At 35.7% G+C, this 22,105-nt stretch overlaps 1 protein-coding gene across 6 annotated transcripts in view; it reads right to left on the bottom strand.

The window, feature by feature from the left end:
• The window catches only part of PARD3 (par-3 family cell polarity regulator), a 616,019-nt gene that overhangs the window by 17,265 nt on the left and 576,649 nt on the right, over positions 1-22,105 (bottom strand). For all 6 annotated transcript variants that reach the window (XM_039839775.1, XM_039839772.1, XM_039839773.1 and 3 more), the window contains one exon: positions 211-331. In XM_039839775.1, coding sequence (XP_039695709.1) covers positions 211-331 — 121 coding nt within the window. The remainder of the gene's footprint in view (positions 1-210; positions 332-22,105) is intronic.

Below are 22,105 nucleotides of genomic sequence, written 5' to 3' on the forward strand. Positions count from 1 at the left end.
TGTGCAATGGACAGATGGTGCAACAAGATATAAAATTAAATTTGCAATGATGAAACCCAGATGGAAATGAGGGAAAGGTCAATATGTTAAAGGTCAAAAGAATATGGCTCCACCTCGTCTCCTTTCATAAAGAACTGAGGTCATAGCTTAGTGCTTTCTACTACAGGAAGCTGCAGGATTATTCATTGTGCCAAAGAACCAAATACTCACCCATGGTTGTTCAAAGCTGTAGGTACGTCTCCGATCTTCTACATCTTCATCCTGCTTTGCTTGCTGGAATTCTTGCCGTAGACGCTGTATCCGATCATGGTTGCTAGGAGTTGATCTGTTGCTAAAAGGAGACGGGACAACAATGAACACCCTTCAGAAATACAATCTGTGACTTGCAGTTGCTAGGAAAAAAATGGCATCTTGCTGTGAAATGACGCTATTTAAGAGAAAGCGAATTTTTAAAACAATATCTGGGCATTTAAAATATGTTTTCATTTTGTTCTTATGATTAAAATTTATTGACGTTATTTCAGACAGATATTCAAGAGGGTGAGCGGTATTTGTAGATTTCCTTTTTTATGTAGTTCTTTAAAAAGCCTCATTTCCTTTCTGTAATCTGGCAAGGTGTTGGCAGCAAAAGTTTTTTGGAAAGGACACTGCATTAAAAGTCAGAAATACCAGGGTCTAGTTCTAGCTCCTCCACCTTCTTAGACTAAGGCACTTAACGCTGCTGAGCTATAGTTCCTTTATATATATAAAGAGAAAGAATCACTTTTGCTCTAAATATCATACTTGTAACAATCAAGTGAGATAATACCATACAATATAGCCTCACAAATGCACAGTATTATTTTCATAATGCCATGAGATGAAGTTCCTATTTATGAGTTATCAGAGGTCTAAACACAAAATGCAACTCTCACAGCATAAATGAAAAGCATTTTAAAAATAACTTCAGGTGGTAGTTTGATGTAACCATTTAGTTAATAATGTTGCCTTCTTTTTTTTTTTATAGCATTGAATTTTGCTTTATTCTCACAAAAATCTTATAAGATAGGTGCAGAAGGCAGTAATCTCTCTCTCTCTCTGACACAGACACACACAACACACACACACGTTTACAAATGTAGAAACTGACATTAGAAAAAGATAAGTGACTTTTTTGAAGCACCCCAGCTGCCAGTTAAGGAAAGTGAGACAAGAATTCAGATTTTTCTGGCTTTTAGTCCAGCCCTCATTCCACTATGCCATGTTGTTATCACTTAGTAAAGCACACATCAGACTCCAAAGCCCCTCTATTATAAAATCATACAATTTTTTTTAAAAAGTATTTTGTAAGAGTAATAGAGATAACCAAAATTAAATTGACCTTAAATCTCGGGCCATTGTTGGTCTCTTCCATCCCCTGAGCACTAAGGTGCATCCTATCAGGAAAGCTATTCAATATTAGGCATATACCGACTCCCCAACACGACTTCAGACTTCTTGAGGACAAGGACCAAATCTTATATTTGTCAAATTTCCCCTCCAAGCTGCTAGCAGAATAAGAAGCTGGAAGCTATAAGGAAGGTTAGGTCTCTTCATTGAAAACACACTGCCCTGGTTACTCAGTGGGTATCTAAGTTCTTTTGGCTGCATGGACTTCTGGGTAAAGTAATTTATGAGAAGTAGCTTAGAAAGAGAAAGTCTGTCATAGTAGAGTACATAAAATTTTCAAGCTAATGTATGTCTTTGTATAATTCGCATATTTTGAACAATTCCAAAGGCTTAACAATGTGAAATTGAAAATGGTCACGAATAGGACCACAATATTAACATCTTCCATGAACATGGAATAGCCTTTCACCATTTAATCTACTGAGTGGGTCCCTATCACCTTTATGTTTCTATCAATTTCATTAGAGCTTCTGGAATATCCTGTCAGTGCACTCAGTTTGATTATTTTCCCAGTCAATAAAAGCTTGTCTTCCCTGTGTTCTTCTTCTGACAAATCTTTTGAACTAATTACTCTGAGAACATTAAAGGTCAATGGGTCTGTAAAATGTGCGACCTGATGACATGAGGCTTCGGCCCACATTTGGGCGCAGCTTTAAAACTTGCCCTCTACACTTCTGAGCCAGGCAGGTTACTATTCTTACCGGCTTTCAAAACATATTTGTTCAAACAGATAAGTTTTAGTACTGGCTTCCCAATGTAGCACCCAATCTATAGAATTCCTTACTTCTACGTGAAACTGTGATGGTGTAGGCACCAGGATCATTACAGTCATAAGACAAAGACATAGGAAAGTGAACATTCATTGATCTCATTGCCATCTTTCCAGCTGTGCTGTTTTTTTGCTCCTGGCATACTTCATAGCTTTTAATAGGAGGATCATAGGAGGTTTGATTGGCAACGTATTTTAAAAGTTTAACTAGAAATATTTCTCTATTATTTTTATGAAGCACAAAGTCCAAACTGTTGATGAAAACTGACTTCCTATGATTTGTGATTAATTAGAAGTGAGTCTCCCAACAAAGGAAGTTGACTCAGTGTTTTTAATTTTATATTTTGGTGATTTCCATATTTTTCACGGTATGAGTTCTGGAAGTCACTTCTGTCCTTATTTCCAAATTTGAGCAGCTGGTGAAACCACTGTTCCACTTTCTTTTTTTTTTGCTTCTTTTCTTCCTATGTTCTAGAGAACGCCAATCAACTTGACCAAGACTAGGAAAGTCACTCTAAGGGCTGAAATTGGAAAGCAAGCTGCAATGCTTTTCATGATCGATGGTGACTTGCAAAGACTGGAAGACCTTGGGGAACAACAGTTGGCAGTGTAAAGGTGAAATCCTGGCTTCAAGAGATGAAATCATTGCAGGTGCTCAGTACTGCTTCTCAGGCCAGTCTATAGTAGGCCAATAATTCACATTTAGACCTCTCTAAGTTCTTGGTTAGGTCTTCTGCCAAGAAAGCCAAAGGAAATTTTAAATATTCATTAGCACTGGTGGCTGCACACCACAATCAACTTATATTTAGGTTCACTGCCAACGTAAAGTCACTCATTATTTTTTTGTGAGGACTATAATAAATATACTACCTAAGTTGATCAGATGGATGAGTGAGACAATAAAACTCTTAATGAGGAGTCAGTAAATCATAATTTCACAATAGTCAACAGAAAGGAGGGACAGGTGAGGAGGGGAATTATAGAGATGCCTTTTGTATAAAAAAATCCACACAGACTGTTAAGTCCAACATTAACACTTAGCCTCCCTTATAATTGGTATTTGTAGCCCAACTAGAACTTTCCTTAAAACACACACACATCTGTGTGTGTGTATGCGCGTGTGTGTTTGTGTGTAAACTAAATGAAGACAGTTGGTTTTGGTTCAGTAACAATCTCGCATTTTTTCTGACAGGATTAGGGAAAGGTAGATTGTATCATACACTATGCAGATTCCTGTCCAGGCATGCACATCATCACCCTGAATATAAAAATATAGAACTCTAATCTTCCCCACCCATAATTCCCATGAGGATTGTATCTTCTCCTGTCAGAGGGACATTACGGGGTGCACTAGGCTTTAGAACCTTCAGATTGGACTACTGCAATGCACTTTGTGAAATGTACCGATTTATGCTAACTGCAGCCACGGTCCTATTGGCAGGTGAGCACTGGAGCCCGTCCTGCACCTGCGCTCCACAGGATGACAATCCTTAGGTAGAGTGAATGAGGAAAAAAACCTTACAACAGTGGTTCTCACGCACACACATTGTATATGAGTGTCATCCAGAGTGCAGCATTTTGTAAAATGCTGACTGACTGAGGCGCCCCTGGAGAGCTCCTGATCCAGTCAGTCTAGTGCAGGACCCAGGAGTTTTTGTATGTTAGAAAGCATTGCAGGTGTTGTATGGACAAAACTTTGGAAGTAATATGCCCGCATATTATTCATAATCGGGACAAATTCCAATTCCCGCAGAGCGATTACCTAAAGAGTGAAGGAGACCCCACTGCCCTGGAGGTATCCACGTATACTCTGTGACAAATGGGAGTAATATGCTTGGTCGAGACCCTTACTCGATTCCAGAAGATTGTTGTCCTGAGAGATACGGGCCTGGCATTGCCTTCTAATTTTTTTAAAGAGGAGTCAGAACTACAGTTTTTCCCTCCACATTTTTAATGTTGGCTTGTTTTATTTTTTTAATCCTAGGTGAGCAAAAAAAAAAAAAAAAAGAGTCTGTTGCCTGCTAGCTTGCAACCTATACTTTATATTCTGGAGCTTCTGCTTATTTTATATGTTGCTTTTCTAGGCTATTTGCTTTCACAGTGCCAAGACAAGGCCAGTGGTCCCCTGGTAACAATCTCAGGAAACAAATATTAAAAAACAACAATGACTGAGCACTGTCCATAATCTCACCTCTCCCAAATTGTCAGCTCCCCCTGATCACACTGCCCTGCAGGCTTGAGTTCAGACCTGCCTTTTCAGACCAGCGTATAGCTGAGAGAGGAGTTTGAGATGTGACTGATTAATTCTTTATGGACTAAAAATACTTTAACATTTACATTTTTAATTATGCAAAGGAAATCTGTAAAACTAGAATAGAGGGCATAGCTTTAAGATTCAGAATTCAGTGGAAGGTATTGAGAACAAGCACTCATCCTTTTTTTTAACAGGGAGGTGCCATGTTGGTACACACTCTCCCACTCAGAGAAGGAAGAAAACATGAAAGGGAAGAGGAAAGGAGGGTGGAGGGAAAGAATCATGGCAGGCTTTCCATGGTGCTCAGAGTGGGAGATGACTATAATCTCTAGTGTGAGTGAGAAGCTACCAAAGAAGAGAGGAAAATATATTTGCTTATCTCTTTTTTTTTTCTATAATACCCTCTTCTTTTCTCCCCATCTTTACAATTCTACTAAGTCAGTCAAAGAAATTAAATTCCACTTCCTTGAAGCCTTTCCTAACTACTCCAGCCCACATTCATCTTTCTTCAATTCTTCAATAGTAATTGTCTTCTGACTCAAATACCATTTTACTTTATTTATAGGACTTACATGTGTATGTTTTCTCTTTCTTAATCTTATGTCTTCATCGCAACCACTTAACATGTATATATTTTGTATGCCACATCCCTGTGGCAGGGTAAATTGTTCGGCAAATATTTGTGATGCAGACTTTAAGGTGGGCCCATGGTCCCTGTCTCCTGGTAGTCACGCCTTTGTGCAAACCCCACTCTTGAGTGTAGGCAGCCTGTGACTTGCAGTGAAATGGGAAAAAGGTCAAGGAATGATTACACTCACGTGATTAACATAAGAACTGTGTCCATCTTGCTACTCTCTCTCTCCTTTCTGGCTTTTAAGAAGAAAGCTGCCATGAATCATACAGCTGCAAAGAATGTTGCCAACAACCCTTGGAGCAGGGAAGTTAACTCCACCTAGTGAGGCCACCAGGTGGGAACACAGCCTGGCTGATGCTTTGATTGCACCTGGATGAGACCCTGAGCAAAGGATTCAGCTAAGCCTTTGCCTGACTCCAGACCCACAGAAACAGATATAACAAATGTGTATTGTTTTAAACTGCTAAGTCGGTGCTAATTTGCTATGCAGCAATAGAAAACAAATACCATCGATGTTGGCCTTAGCCATGTAACTTGATTTGGTCAATAGGATGTTAGTGGATGTGATGCAACTAGGGGTTTGAAATGTAATTGCATGGTGGGTTTGCTCTTATGCTTCATTTAAATAAAAGATAATACATTCCCTAAATCTTCTTCCTTCCTCTCTTACACACACACACACACACACACACACACACACACACACATCACCACCACCACCAAATCACCTTAAACAACCTTAGAGAGGTGGTATATACTTATTAAATTAATAAGGTGGTCTAGAAGCAGAGCCCTATGCCCTGCCCACAGCTGCAACCAAACAAATATTGCCTGTTGCAAAAGCGTGTTGGTTAGAAGAGCAGAATAAAAGAAATCATATTTTATGAATGAGTTTTGCCATTTATGTGGTATCATTTATATGATTAGTCACTCCAAAGTTCTGGTCTCTGAGAATAATTGTACAAAGTAAATAGTGTTATAGAAGATACCACTGAAAAACGTCACTGCCAGAACCTAACACATGAAAATAATCAAAAGCGCTTTCCACTAATGCTAGTAACTACAGCCACTAACGCCCCATGGAAATCTATCCAGTTGCTTCACCCGAAGCACCCCATTCTGGCTCTGTGATCTCTGAAAATCAGCCCTCATGAGACCAGAGCAGCAATGTAGGTGTTTTCCCAGAGCGTAGTGAAAATAGACTTGCAATCAGGTCATTTGGTAAAATTGAACTCACTCCTTGTTTCTCTTTCAGGCAGACTGGTGACCTGCTAGAATCTGGGTCAATACACAACTCACAAAGAGATATTGCTGGTTAAAACTTAGTTTGGTTTTAAAACTGGTTTTATTTACTTTGCCAAGGGTCTAGGAATTAACAGATGTCCTTAAAAGCTCCAATTTACAAAAGATTAGGTACACGGTGGAGATTTTTGTTAACCATTATCCGCTTATATCTTCAGCCTTTTCATTTTTGCCACAAAGTTCTCAGCCCTAGCAATTTACTTTTGGATGTACACACAAAATTCTATTCCTAATGCTAGTGAATTTCACACCTGCACTTGGCACCCAATTACTGGGGACGTAGAAGGACATTACTCTTTTCCCAATTAAAAAAATACAAAAGTAAATTTCCAAATTATGTCTTGAGATCTTGGAAACACTGAAACTCTACACTAGAAGGTTTGTCCTGTTGTATTTCTATTTCTCCCCCAGGTATTTCATGCCATAGACCAGAGGGAAAACGCCAGAGTTCTGCTAGCTGCCACCTTCTCTGCTTAAGGAAACTCTTTCTCCTCCACTTGCCAGTGCTTCAAAGTCCTGTCATCTTCCAGATTCTGGGATTCTATAGTCAAGAGTTCTGACACATCATTGTGGTGTGCAACCCAGTATGCTTAGAAAGAAGGTCATACAGTAAAGCTTCCAGGACTCCACTTATGCTCCAAGATCCCGTTTTCCTGAATTCCGACTTCTCCAAGTCTTGACAATGTCTTTCAGCAATGACACAACCTTTACAGGAGGTTTCTGTGTTTTAGTCACTTAGTTGAAGGAAATGTATCACTTTATTCACTTTGTTGGTAACGACACAAATGATAAGACCAAAGATCCAGTACATATGTAAACAGCCCACCCTTCACGAGTATCATTTTCTTTAGAAACATTTTCACTGTAGAAAAATTAGAGCACCTTTCCCTTCCTTGTCCAAGTACTGATTCTTCTTGTATTCTTAAAGGGAAAACTTTTAGTCCCTTATTTGTACGAATGGCAAATCTAAAATTCAGCTATTTCATGGATGTCACCTAAAACAGACACCAGGACTGAAGCAGGCAAAAAGCGAACCTGGAAAAAGCATATGTAGGGCAAGCCCAACATGTAGCTTTAGAAATAGGCAGCCAGCAATGACCACAAGAGTCTCAGATCATTAAGCAATGTCTTACTGGGATGTCATGCACGAATGTACAGAGTTGTTATCCTTTCAAAACAGACAGATTGTCAGCATGATAAAGTGGATACAAACAAGTTCTTGAACAGGGACGACTAAAGCTTTGGGGTGAGAAATGTTACCAAACTAAAAAGGGTTACTAGCACAATCACCAGCAACCGACGCCTTTCTGAGACGACAGGTGAATAACATTCTTCTCGCTTAGATATTTTTCTGTACTGATTAGCAATTCCATAAAATATTCCTGATCTTGTAATCGCCAGACAAATAGTTATAATCTACAGATGTCAGAACTGAGTTCTTAATTGCTGTAAATTAGTGAGCGAACACAGGTTTCTCATTAAACCCATTATGCCCCGTATGTTAAAATGGAGCACTTGTCGTGAGTTTTCTTTCCTGGCACTAAAACCAGGAGCAGTCTTTGTAAAATCTTAGGTACAGACAGAGAAGCAGAGAGATATTGCTAGGGTGTCTGTGGCAGGTTCCTCTCCCTGAAAGCAGGCTTATTCTTGGGAAGAAAACCTTTTAATGATAAGGAATTTGTTACCTAAATCTTAATGGTGAGGAACATTGTGCCTCCATCTTTGCTTACTTAAGACAAAGTAGTGTCATCCCTCTGTGAAAGCTTTTGCCTCTCTTAGAGGAACCTAGAGCACCTCCTCCCAGGGCACTTGGGTTTGCCTCCTGTCACCTGTGCAGGGAAGAAAGCATAAATTGCTACATTAAAAGAAAAAGAAGGAACAGACTAAAATGCTGTGGAAAAGCGAACTCTGAACTTTTGGATTCGCTAAGTATTACAGCAATCTGGTTTAAGGCTGGGGCTTTCTACTCTGGCTCTCTCTCTCTCTCAGACTGGGAGATTTATGAGCAATGGGGAAAAGGGTGGGAGGGTTAAACCAAGAAATGTATCAATTACCAAAGTACAAATAAAAATAGCTCCTCTGCACAAGCTTCATTAAGTTTTATCAGCAAGTATCTTGGGGTTTTACACTCAAACCACAGGTCATAAATTCACAGTAAATCTCCCATATGTTCACCAAACACCTGAATTCAATTTCTCTTCTGGTTGTGAAGTAGGAATGTGGTGCTCAAATTAATTATGCATGCAAAGTTAGTTTCTAACAAGGGCAGCTTTTTCATCAAACTTAGCATTTTTATATTGGTATGTAGGTATAAATTTTCTCCTTCAAGTCTGAACAGTGAAAAAATAAAGATGGTAAAAAAAACCTTATTATAATGTTTTCATTTTTCTAGATAAGTTCAAACATTTTTGAGATATAATGGTATTAATATTTACTTTAATGGTTTTTGACAAATATTTCTGTGGGCATGTACAAATCACCTCGAATTATAAAGTCTGAAGTGAAGCTAAATGCTGTATTTATATTTACATGTGTCTACGTGTACATATAAAATTAGCTACTTAGGAAGCATCGTGTCATTTTCAGTTTATTTTCAGTTTTACTCATCATCTGTACTATGAAAAGACTTATGAGAAACTAATGCAAATCCCAAAGGCATTCATGTGCCTCAGCTGATAAAATTCATTTTCAGATTCTGACACCCAGGATTTGTTGTCCATTTCACACCAATTTCAGTGTAATAAATCATAACAAATTAAAAACATACAGTTATGTTCTCTGGGTTCAAAGGGTTGGGGGTGGTCGCCAAATGGTTAATGCTGCCTTTGCTTCTGATGTGACGAGTCACAGGGAGGGTCACCTCTCCCCATCACAAAGACTCAAATAGATCTCTCTCAGTCCCTCTGTGGTCATTCAGTAACAGGGCTATCATTTTATAAGCAGCAAAATCTCAGGAATGTACCCTTCGTCCCATTTTATTACTATCATCACTCTTCCTTATTAGCCTGTCACTGATCTCAGGCAGGAGTGAGAAGAATTTAGCTCTACTTTTTCAAGGGGAATTCCTCTAGCTACAAAGAACACACCCGTGCACAGACATACATAATTTTGAGATGCAACAATAAACAGATGAAAAAAAAAAAAAAGACATTCTCTTGTGAGCCTGAGGTAGCTTTTCCTGACTACTAAATTTCACAGAAAAAAATCAAGTTGGTTTCTACCCCCCAAAATTATAAATCTATTGCAGTCACACCGACAATGAGGTGTTGGTTTAAAACTCAACACAAAAGTAATATTATTTAGCAAGCTTTAAAAAACTGTCATCATAAAATTATCAAAGTTGTTTCAGAGATCATGTTCTAATCAAACTTTTTAAACAAGTGACCTTTGCATATCGTGAGAGTGAATGTTAGAACCTAAAATTCCAGATGGTGGGAAAATGTAGATTGACCTTCCACAGGCCCCTGTGAAGAGAATGGGCAAAGGGCAGGAACGGAAGCAGAGTTCCCTGCCTCTGGAGTCATCCTGATTCTCTAGCTGGCTGTTCTGTGTAGCTTTGCACGAATAAATGATGAGAGAGAAAATGTTTTCCAGATATACCTATGAATTTAAATGCATTCTTGAAAATAAAATGTTATGGCCTATGAGAAACCACATATGTCATTTTCTTTTTGTATAATGCAAAAGCAGTTATAATTTGGGGTTCATGCCCAAAGTGCACTTATTTTTTTCATAGATCGTGTGATTTTCATGAACTGCCTAATAAACGGCAGGACATATAAGGTATTCTAATAGGTTAGCTGAAGAAAGTTTATGTGCTATACTATTTTCAATAAAACCACTGAGAATATAAAGGTTAGCTGGTTGTGACCCACAGTTAAAGTCAGCGCTTCAAACAAAAATATACATTTGGGTATCTGAATCAAGAGTAAAAGGAATTTAATATTACAGGTGAAAGTCTTGGAGAACTAAGAGAGCGAAAATCGGGAATACTTTATGAAAATTCGAAATAAAAAAGCAGTGGAAATTAAATTACAAAATCTGTTAGGTTTTGATGACAAAATAAAACGATTATCATGTTCTTTTTCAGTTTCAAAGGTTTTGTCACACAAGCATAGAAACTAATTATAGAAGCATTATTTTAATTCTTTAATCATAAAATGATTACAGAATTCAAGGCTAACATTTTCTTTGTTTTTGCAGTCTCTGTCTTTAATGACAGCATAATTGCAAAATATTATACAAAACGAAGCTATGTTTTTTTAAAGATAAAAATTTCAATACAATGCAGCCCTTAATACTCATGTCATAATTCTAAATTATGGCTAAATTCTATATGGCTTTCCTGAAATGAGTTAAAATAAAAAATAATATAACAGGAGATATAGTGCCTGTAGGTTTTATGAGTGGATAACTCTGAAATGTTTTTGAAAACTAGAATAAAAGTAGAAACATACATTGATTAGTTTTGTTAAAAAAAAAAAAAATTCAGAACACTGGATGTACCCAAATGAAAAGTTGGTATTGCTTACTGATTTCTAAACTACTTAAGATCATTAGAATATTTTTCTTGACTGAAATTTTTTTGACTTCTATTTATGCTCCTAATTAAATTCATAATTATTAGTTACTAATTTTTTAGGTTTTTCTTCTATTCACAATTTAGCCATGTTCCAACTTATAAATAATCTATCTAGATAGAGGGAATAAATGAGATAAAAATGTGAATCATTTTAACTTCTCGTTTCATATTTGCTGAATTATTATGAGAAAACACAAAAAGTATGACCATATTGGTTTGGAATTATTGATAGATTTCAAAAAGAGCTTGCATCATTCTTTTGTAAATTACGTTTTTTTTCAAAGTAATGCTTATTTTGTATAGTTTAGACATACATAATTTTGAGATGCATAATTTTGAGATGCATTTAAAAATGCTAACTAAAAGGTTTAAAATAAAAGAATCTCCTGCTTCATATTGTCCTGTGGGTAGTCAACCCAAGCCCAAGAAAAACATTTTTAAGGCTTTTAGCTGTTTTTTACGATATTTCTTTTTAACTCAACCTGAGATACTCGAAATAGATCAATCATAATTCCTGATTTGTGATACACTCTTTTGATGATTTTTGCGCAGCTCACTGTCTTTTAACTTTTTTCAGTCAGTCATTTTAATATTCAATACTTAATATTATTAAAGGTAAATTATCAATATAATTCATTACACAAAAGTTAGGGATTTAACAATAATCCATATCTAACCAAATACCTCTGGTACTTAACTTCATATTTCTGAATAACATATTGTTCACTGCTAACTTAAGTGGAACACTATGATTACATTTCCTTTTTCTATGACATTCTTGGTTGTTCTTTTGCTCAGTTTTCTTAGAGCCTGTCTCTAATTTTTCCACTCTCTATAGTCTTTTTAAAAAGACTATTTTTTAGAGCAGTTTTAAGTTTGCAGCAAAATTACGAGGAAGGTAAAAAGAGTTCCCATTTACCCACGGCCCCCATACATGCACAGCTTGTCTGTTCTCATTCCTCGCCAGAGTGGTACATTTGTTATAAACGGTGAATCAACACTGACACATCATAATCACCCATAGCCCATAGTTTACGTCAGGGTACTATGCCTTCTATAGATTGGGACAAATGTGTACTGACATGTATTTATCATTATAGTATCATACAGTGTAGTTTCACTGCCTTAAAACTCCTCTCTGCTTGGCTTATCCATCCTCACTACTCCCTCCCCCTGCCAGCAACCAATGATCTTTTCACTGTCCCCATAGTCCTGCCTTTTCCAGAATATCACAGAGTTGGAATCATACAGTATGTAGCCTCTTCAGATTGGTTTCTTTCACTTAATATGCATTTAAGTTTCTTCCATGTCTTTCCTGGCTTGATAACTCATTTCTTTTTAGCTCTGAATAACATTCCACTGTCTGGATGAATCACAGTTTGTTTATCGCTCACCTACTGAAGAACATCTTGGTTGCTTCCAACTTTTGGCAATTATGAATAACGCTACTGTAAACATTACCCATGTTTTGGTTTTCGTATGAACATAAGTTTTTGATTCTTTTGGGCAAATACCAAGGAGCACGATTGTTGGATCTGTATGGTGAGTGTGTTTTGTTTTGTTTTTTAAGAAATTGCCAAACTGTCTTCCAAAATACCTGTACTATTTTTCATTCCCATCGGCAATGAATGAGTTCCTGTTGCTCTACTCTGGCTATCATTTTGTGTTGTCCACGTTTTGGATTTTGGCCATTCTAGTAAGTGTGTAGTGGTATCTTACTATTGCTTTAATTTGCATTTATTTCCCTGATGACATATGATATGGAGCATCTCTCCACATGCTTATCTGCCATCTGTATATCTTTTTTGGTGAGGTGCCTGCTAAGGTCTTTGGCTCTTTTTTAAAATTGGGTTGTTGTTTTTATCATTGTTGAGTTTTAAGAGTTCTCTGTATATTTTGGATAACAGTCTTTTATCCAATATGTCTCTTGCAAATATTTCCTCCTTCTCCACAGCCTTTTGATACAAATTTCCATATGATCAAACCCATCAGTGCTTATCAAAGTCCAGTTTTTTTCTTGGAGCCCTCCAACCTCAAGCACTCCTCCCATCTGCTCCAATTACCCTGGTTTTCTAGTTCTCTGCACAGGTGAAGTCCTGGCACCTGTTTTTATCATCATCCTGAGATTTGTTAGAGCACATATCTGTAGCTTCCTAAAAGGAGATATATTAGAAGTAACACATTTTGTATCTTTGCATACTTAAAATATATCTATTTTAGCATCAGCACTCATTGACAGTTTTGTTAGGTATGGAATTCCAGGTCAGAAAACATTACTTTTCAACATTTGAAGGAACGGCTCCATTGTCTTCTAGCTTCCAGTGTTGCTGCTGAGAACCTAATATTCTGATTCCCAGCTCTTTATTGTATACTTTTTTAAAGGATCATCTCTTTATTTCTGGTATTATGAAACTTCATAAAGCTATTCTCTTTTTAAAAATTAATTTTCTGGACACTAGCTAATTCTTCAATCTAGAATCTTAGGTTCTCCAGTTCTGGGAAAATTTCTTGTATTATTTCTCTCATAATCTCTCCATTATTATCTCTGTTCTCTCTTTCTAGAAAGCATATGCCAGATCTCCCAGAATGAACTTTTGATTTTCTTTCTCTTTCTTTCCCACAATATTGTTCTTTGTAGATGACTCATGTTTTATTACCTTTTAGGAAATTTCCTCAACTTTATCAAGCCTTCTATTGTGTTTCTTAATACTGCTATCATATTTATTATTTTCCAAGAGTTCTTTCATATTTTCTTAATAATCCTTTCCAATAACCTCCTGTTCCTATTCAGTGACTGAAGTATCTTCTCTTATTTCATGGTGGGTATTACCTATGGTTTTTAAATGTTTTCTCTTTTCTTTCCTATATTTTGTGTTTCTTCCAAGTTCTTAAGTTTGTTGTTTTTGTCTCTGACTTCCATGGTTAAGACTTCCCTTGAATGTTTGATATGCTTGCCTGTCCTTTCATGTTTAAGAGTGAGGCATTAATGAGCAGATTAGCCATTGCGTGCATGGGTGGGGCTTATGAAATGGTGGACATTACTCCAGGAGGGCTGCAAAGAAAACTACTGTTTTGCTGGGGATCTCAACATGCAAGAGGGTTCCTTTTCTAAAGGAGAAACCATTCGTTTCCTCAGAGGAGAATCCACTAATTTTTGGTTTGGAGTGCGTCAACTTGGTCCTTGACATGCTGGGGTTATTCTGTCATCATATGTAGTAATAAAAATATACATCTATTATAAAAAAAAAGACATATTATTTCTGTTTCTTATTCTTTTTTGCTGTTTTGGAGTGATTTTCAAAAAGAAAAGAGGAAGAAATATCTTTATTCTCTATGTTAAGGCTGGACTTTCTAGTTTATGTTATTCCTAATGCTCAATTATTTTCAAATAGATCAAATATCTTTTCAAAAATGAAACAGGTATATGATACATTATTTGTTTATATCTATGAAAGACATAGATGTAAATGTTCCAAAATGATAATAGTTGTTGGTCATGATAACAAGATAATATCCACCACTTCGCAGCAAATTTTAGAATTATTTCTAGATTATTTTTTTAAATTACATATATATATAATGTTTTATATACATAAATTACTTTTCATAACATGTTTATATATTTTATGTTTATTTATCTAAATACATATTGCATGTGTATATGTATATATTATTATATGTGATATATAACATATAATTAATATATAATGTATAATATATATAATATACAATAATATTTACATTATTTGGTCCAAACTTTCTCCCCCCAAACATACATTCTGGCATTATATGCCAAATAGTTTTCTTTTTTTGACATGTGATGAAATTCAGTTTGGCTTTAAATATTAATTATACAAGTTTACTCCCATTGGCTAATATAGTAATTATGATTTATAATTTTTAACCCTTGTTTCAATATTTTCTGGCCTCCACTCTTAATTCTCCTACCAAATAGTGACTAGCTCCCTTTCAGATCTGTTAAAATTATTCCACTGGTGCTCCTGGTAAAGAATGTTTCATGACTCTTCCCGTGGTGCGATCCCACCACAGCTACAGACACATTCTTTGAGAATACAATTCCAGCACATCCGCCCAAAGTTAATGTAATTTCCTAGAAGATACAATTTTGGTCTGGTCTATGTGAATTAATATAGGCAAACCTTATATTAATAAGGTTTGAACCTGGTATAAGATCTTGAAAAATCGTAGTCTTAAAAGAATTAATTGACACTCTAACTAAATGTTTACCAAAAGCCCTTTTTTGTTTGTTTTAGTTCTTGTGTTTGAAAATTCTTCTGGAAAGCACTAAAGTCTCTTTTATTTTGGAAAGAAGGAATAATGGATATCATTTAACTTTTAAAAAACTTTTAAGACTTCATGACCTTTGGTTCTCATTATTGACTATTGAGTAGAAAAAGGAAAAAATTGAATTGAATCTTACTCTACTGACTGCAGGATATTACCCCAAAGCCCTTTTGTTTCCCCAATGATTTTTTTTTTTTTGAAAAATTCCCAACAGTACTTTTGTAGGCATCTACCTCTTTTTCTAAAAGTGTAGTTAATTTTGAAACTCATTGGCTAATTGTGGGTTTGCTTGGTTTGCTTCTAGTTAATTGAGTCTATTGTATCATTGCTTAAACATGATTTTAAAATTATACTGTAGAAAAATAAAATGAGAAAAAAATCTTTACTTCTTTTGTGGGCACCGGATTCATAGAAGAGATTCTTTTCTCTAGTTTGACTTTTTTCTCTCTCAATTTCTTTCAGGGATTTTCAAATGTGTAAAAAAAGAAATCAATAATATTGAATTCCAGACACAAATTGTTTAAAATGTGGATAAAAACCTTTTGACCTTTATAAGTTGATTGATATGGTAAAATTTTTCACTTCTCCAGGTCTAAAATGTTCAAAGACTTTAATCTGACACTTTATTAACGTAATTTTCCTTTGGGGAAAAGTATTAATTTAACACAATTAAAGATTTTAATAAAGATTTGGTTTTTTTTCTGCAATAAACATAGAATTTTTGATCTTTCAATTGATATCAAAGAGCTGGAAAATAGGTAGAATAGCACCCAGCCAAGGTGCTGCTGGATCATGAATAGAAGAAGCAAAGGTCACAGGAATGCAGGTGCACGTTTCCAAACCAGTCTTGACGCCTGAAGGCTCACCAGAGCAGGGGAAATACCAGCTTATACCTGAGCACAGTAGAGAAAGGAATGGAACAAAGCTTCTTTTAAAACCCAATATGATCCTTCCCAAGTGACCATCACACTGTTTCTCCTGTACTTTCACATGCAACCGATGTCCAAATATTAGTGTGCAAGGAAGCTAAGCTGAGACCAAACAGAACTAATTATGTATGTAGTTGAGACAGAAGCCCAGAATGAATACAGACAGGTAAAGACACTGACATTGACGTAGATATAGATGTAGGCATGGACTTAGATATAAATATCAGCAATATTCTAACAGACACTTATACTAAAAAAACAGTTTGGGCAATTTTTTTGAGTTGTAAAAGAAAGATTTAGAAAATACATGCTAAAATTTTACCCATGTTTGTCACAAGCCAATTACCTGACAAGAAGCTACACTGAGACTCAGAAGTCACAGGTCTCATTTTGTTTTGTCTTTTCTCATACTGTAATGTCTCTACAGACTGGCACTGATATTGTTTCATTTTGATATCATAATAGTGTCTCCATGGATTTTGGCTGACATTCTGTTGTGACATTATGCTACAATAGACCTCCACTGACATTTCATTTTGTCACTGCAACATTATTTCTATAGGTTTCTACTACATTATTTTGTTTTGACATCAAAATGTCATCTCTATGGTCTTGGCATGACATTATCTACAGAACTTTATGAACAGGTGTAGAGTCTATGGAATAGTCGGGTAAAATGTAGAACATTTAATGAAGTTGAACGTATTTTTTGATAAACACAAATTTATGTGACACCTAATACAAATTTTATAAAATTGTTTCCATCAAGTCACTAGTGCTTATTACAACATGAGTTCAGTGAAGGGGTTGATTCTCCATCTTTCCAATAAAATGAAATCTGATGAGCCCTTTTAGACATCAAGAAGTCCAGAGAAGTAATCCTCTACTCCCTTGTTGCCAGAATCAAGTTTTTCTTTTTTTAATTAAAATGGTGGGTTTGTGTGTGTGTGTGTGTGTGTGTGTGTGTATGTGTGTTTGTGTTGTGAACTAAAATGTAAGAAGTATGTATGAAGTATATAATTATAACTGCATTTCATTTAAGAAATTATTGATCATGACACATTTTTTATATCTCTGAGAGAAAAAATACTGCCAATTAAACTGACATTGATTGTAAGAAGTACCTTGATATCAGAGATTTTAAACTGTGAAAAAATTATGAATCTTATAATTGATGAAAAATGGTGCTGGTATGACATTTTATAAAATCAATATTATTAAAAATGGTGATAAAGATAATCAATTATAGTTTGAGTATATTTTCTTAAAAATCATGGGATAAAAACAAAATCTTAAACTGATTTTGCAGTTTTAGGTGAAATTGTTGATGAATTTACTGAGAAGATCTGAAATGAAATTCTCCCTTTCCTGGTAGTCTCCCTTTTCTTCTGGATTTACAAAATTCTCTGTGAACATTTACTATTAATGATAAGACCAAGAATAATGATCCAGAAAGCGAAATACTTCTAAGTTATAGTAGCTTAAATTCCCAGAAAAATATCTTTACAATATATGTTATCCTTCAACTTTGGTCAAAAGTTATGTGACCAAAGGTCAAAAGGTTGCAACAACCCTTTATTTGCAAACATAGTGCAATTTATTATACCATTTTATTTTAGGAAGTATAAATATAAAAAAAATTACTCCTAAAATAAAATGCCAAGGTACTTCTACAGATGCTCTCATATATTCCTATTTATCATACAAACAATTGATCATAATAAGAACATGCATGCATGAATCTTAAACACCTTTCATTTGAAAATGGTCATTTTGTTACACAATTTCCATTTTACAAGTATGTATGTTAAAAATGACTCCTGGAATTTCGTGATACTGGGAGCGTTTTTCCAGGTGAACTCATACATTTTCTTCTGTCACAGAGTTAAGAATTTTATCTTGTCCTTTTTGCCTCAGCTACCAGGAAACTCAGATAAACTAAATGTCCAATTATAATTACATCAATTTCCTAATGTATCTTTTCTCCTTTTGTATCTTTTTAAACTTGGCTTTAATAGCTATTTTCAAAACTGCTTCAAGTAATTTTTTAGCAATTAGGTGGCTGTAATTCCTACATGAATAAATTTTATATCACTAACCACAGTTCCTAGAGTGGCACTTGACCACTCTATTGAGTATGAAATATAAAGCCTGGGATTTCTATTCCTGTTTAGAGTAGTTATTTCTTCAGATTCTTCAAATAGAAATAATAATATTTGGCTTATGTGTATGTGAATACTATGAAGTAAGGTATAAGAAAGCATCTAACCCAGTGTTGGGTACAGAATGGGCACTTCATAAACATTGAATACAGTGAAGAAAAATGACATCTAGATAAGAGACACAGAGTAGGTCACTATAAATCCAGGACTGCAGCTCAGGAAAGAAGTAAAGCTGCAATCTCACTTGGTGCTCCTCAATATATATACAGGTGTAGTTGAGGCCACAGGAGGGGATGAGATCACACAGAGAACATGTACAAGGAGAAAAGGGCTGAGTATATGTGATAAAACCAATGTCCTTCATAGGAAAGGACTGTTCTTACTTTTCATAGTGTTGTATAACAACAATAGAGAAGCAAAAAAAAAGACTGTGTTGATTATGAAGTGGGGATCCCATGGGATACAAAATGTGCTGTGCTTGAGAGCAGTACCTCCAGTGACTCGCTGGGCTCTGCTGCTAAAGTCCCTTTGTAGGGAACACCTGCAAGGTCCCTGCACACATCTCTCTGCTCCCTCCACACTAAACTCAGGCTTGTGATACCTGGGCTGCTGACAGTTGGCATCTGCTTTGCTGGTGACAAAGATGCCTCTTCAGGGGTTATTGGTCTAATTCCTTTAATGAGCACTATGGTTTCACTAATTGAAAAACTTTAAAACTTTAAAGTAATTGAAAATTGTTTATATTAACTAAATATGACAACTGTGATGCACTGTTGTCATGATTACCTTTTCTTCATCCAAGTCTCTAAGATCAGCCTTCCTATTTCCCTGCCGTTAGGTTGATATCAGTTATTAAATAGATTCCTTGTCCTGTCTACGATATGGCTAACTCTTCTCATGAAAAGTGTTGACCACCATCTCACACCTGTTAGAATAGCTGCTATCAACAGGACACGTAATAACAAGTGTTGGAGAGGATGTGGAGAAAAAGGAACCCTCATACACTGCTGGTGGGACTGCAAATTGGCACAGCCCCTATGGAAAACAGTATGGAGGTTCCTCAAAAAACTAAGAACTGACCTACCATATGATCCAGCAATTCTTCTACTGGGTATTTACTCCAAAGACTTGAAAACCCATATCCGAAAAGATATTTTCACACCGATGTTCATAGCAGCATTATTCACGGTGGCAAGGACATGGAAGTAACCGAAGTGTCCTATGATAGATGATTGGCTAAAGAAGCTGTGGTACATATATACAACGGAATATTACTCAGCCATAAGAAGAGATGAAATACTGCCATTTGTACAACCTGGATGGACCTCAAGGTAATCAAGCTAAGTGAAATAAGCCAGACAGAAAAAGTTGAAAACCACATGATACTTATATGTGGGATATAAACCTAAAAGCAGCAAATGAACGGGACAAACAAACAAGAGACTCATGGACATGGACAATAGACTTAGTGGTTACTTCAGAGGTGGGGGGGAGGGGAGGAGGCGAGATGGTGGCATAAAAAGGGTCAAATATGTGATGACATTAAAGACTTAAAAATTAAAAAAATATATATTAAAAAAAAGAAAAGTGTTGACTAAGTTTATAGTTCACTGTATTCTCAGTATTTCTTTGCAGATGAACTATTTCGTTTATGTAGTTTCTAAATCCCAAGAGATATTATGAAAGAGAGAGATTTTTTTTCAAAAAAGCTGACAGGATATCTTCAATTTATTTAAATACTGCCCCCATCCCCCAAAAAACCACCTTATTGTTTGTCCTTGTAACTTAGAACCATGATTCTCTGCACCATCTTGAGAAGTAATTAAGATATTAAAGATTTCACCAATAATTTAAGTCTGGTTAATGACAAAAAGAAACAAAAGGACAATGCACTTTTGCATTTTTAAGACAAAAGCCAGTATTTATCAGTAACTATGACTGTAGTCTATATTTGGGAGAGCAAGATGTTTGGCATTGCAGAGAAGAGAGATCTTTTATTTTATAACATTTAAATAAAATTCATAAACATGAGTGTATATATGTGCAGCAAATTTTCCAAGTACAGCTTCAATTTGACGTATGTACATTTGTTATCCCTTTTGCATGCACTTGGGAGAGGGGCTGTGAGACCCCACTCAACTCCAACCCATGAACACCCTTCAATCTAAGACACATTGTTCGCATCTTGCCAAGTCATAACTGATGATATAAAGAGTTGAAAAGCTTAAATTAAAAAAAAATATGGCATTTTCTTTTCACCACAGTGTGTTCCTAGAAACCACATCATAAAGTGGATCACATTTTCCCACAGGAACAAGGTTATAATTAGAGGTCATGCTTTTGACCAAGAGTTGGCTCCGTGAGATAGCTAGCAACAATGGATCACATAAGCATGGATAAAATAACTCTAAACATTTATAGTAATTTAATAGTAAAAGTAGACTGCACGTACTATAAAATGGGTTTAAATATAGTCTGTGTGTTACTTATACAAGAGAATACAAGATTCTATACAACACATATAATAATTTTTCTAAGGAATTTTTAGAAATCTGGCATGAAATGAACATGCAAACTAAATATTATAATACTTTTACTCTATCTTAAAACCTAAAATGGCTTTGTGAAGGATTAAGACCAGATTTTTTGAAGAGAAAGAGATACATCTTCTAGTTAACCCTTTAATTTTACCCTGGAGACCTAACATGCATTTTATGGAATTTTTCACAGGGTCTTTCTTTTACTTTGAATAAATTTTCCTGTAGCTGGAAGAAACTTTCAGAAAATCATTCCATCAACTTCAGAACTCTTCCAAAATGCAACAGTCAGGACATCACAGATCGTCCAACTAAGTGGTTCAGTGTGTGTTGGTCTCTATCATGGCATTTAATATTTTCTTCAAATGCATTAAAAAACCGGCTTTAGAATAAAGACTATTCGATCATTTACCAGATAATTGATAGCACTGGTATAGAACAATATCTAAACTGTACTTGGCCTATTTGCTTTTCTGTCTTCTTGTTCAGACACTGGCTATGATGAGCACTGAATGGAAGGTTAAAGGCGAAGAAAGGAAAATTCAGATATTAATTACATGGCATGGAATGAATAACTGACTGAGCAAAATCTCATGCTGCAGACTATACTCCATGATCATAGGAGCACAGCTTTTAGAATTAAAGAACATTCAAATTATAAAGTAGCTTTGACATCACTGGAAACAATCCTTTCACTTTTATTGATGAGGAAATTGAGGCCTAGAGTGATAAAATGACATGCTAAGGTCAAGAAACTAGAAGATGGTAGACTTAGGACAATGCAAGTATGTGGGTCTTTGGTAGGGCTCTGCAGGGTGGCGCATGTGTCAACACTCTATTGACTACGTTTTCCTGATGCATAGACATCGAAGGAAAGGCTTACTCATCTGTGCTCTCCTTGAATTAGGCAAGATCAAGTGCGCTCCTTCCCGCTCCCTCCTTCCCTAGCTCGTGTATATAATCAACTTTCAGTTCATAATATGAATTTAAAGTAAACACCATCTTATTTCTTATTTGTCCCACATGGGATCAGCCAGTTGAAATTTTTAACATTTATCATTCCCAAAAGAGCACCATATTTGAGGTATAATAAATGCGAAAATAAGAAAACCAGCCTTTGGCCATTTTAATTCAGATCTTCCAAAAGTAAGTTAAATTTATATAATTCCTTGGTCCAAGTTTTGTCTTTTCTTAGTAGTCAGT

Source organism: Pteropus medius, unplaced genomic scaffold, assembly GCF_902729225.1.
Source record: "Pteropus medius unplaced genomic scaffold, Ma_sr-lr_union100, whole genome shotgun sequence".
Taxonomy (NCBI): domain Eukaryota; kingdom Metazoa; phylum Chordata; class Mammalia; order Chiroptera; family Pteropodidae; genus Pteropus; species Pteropus medius.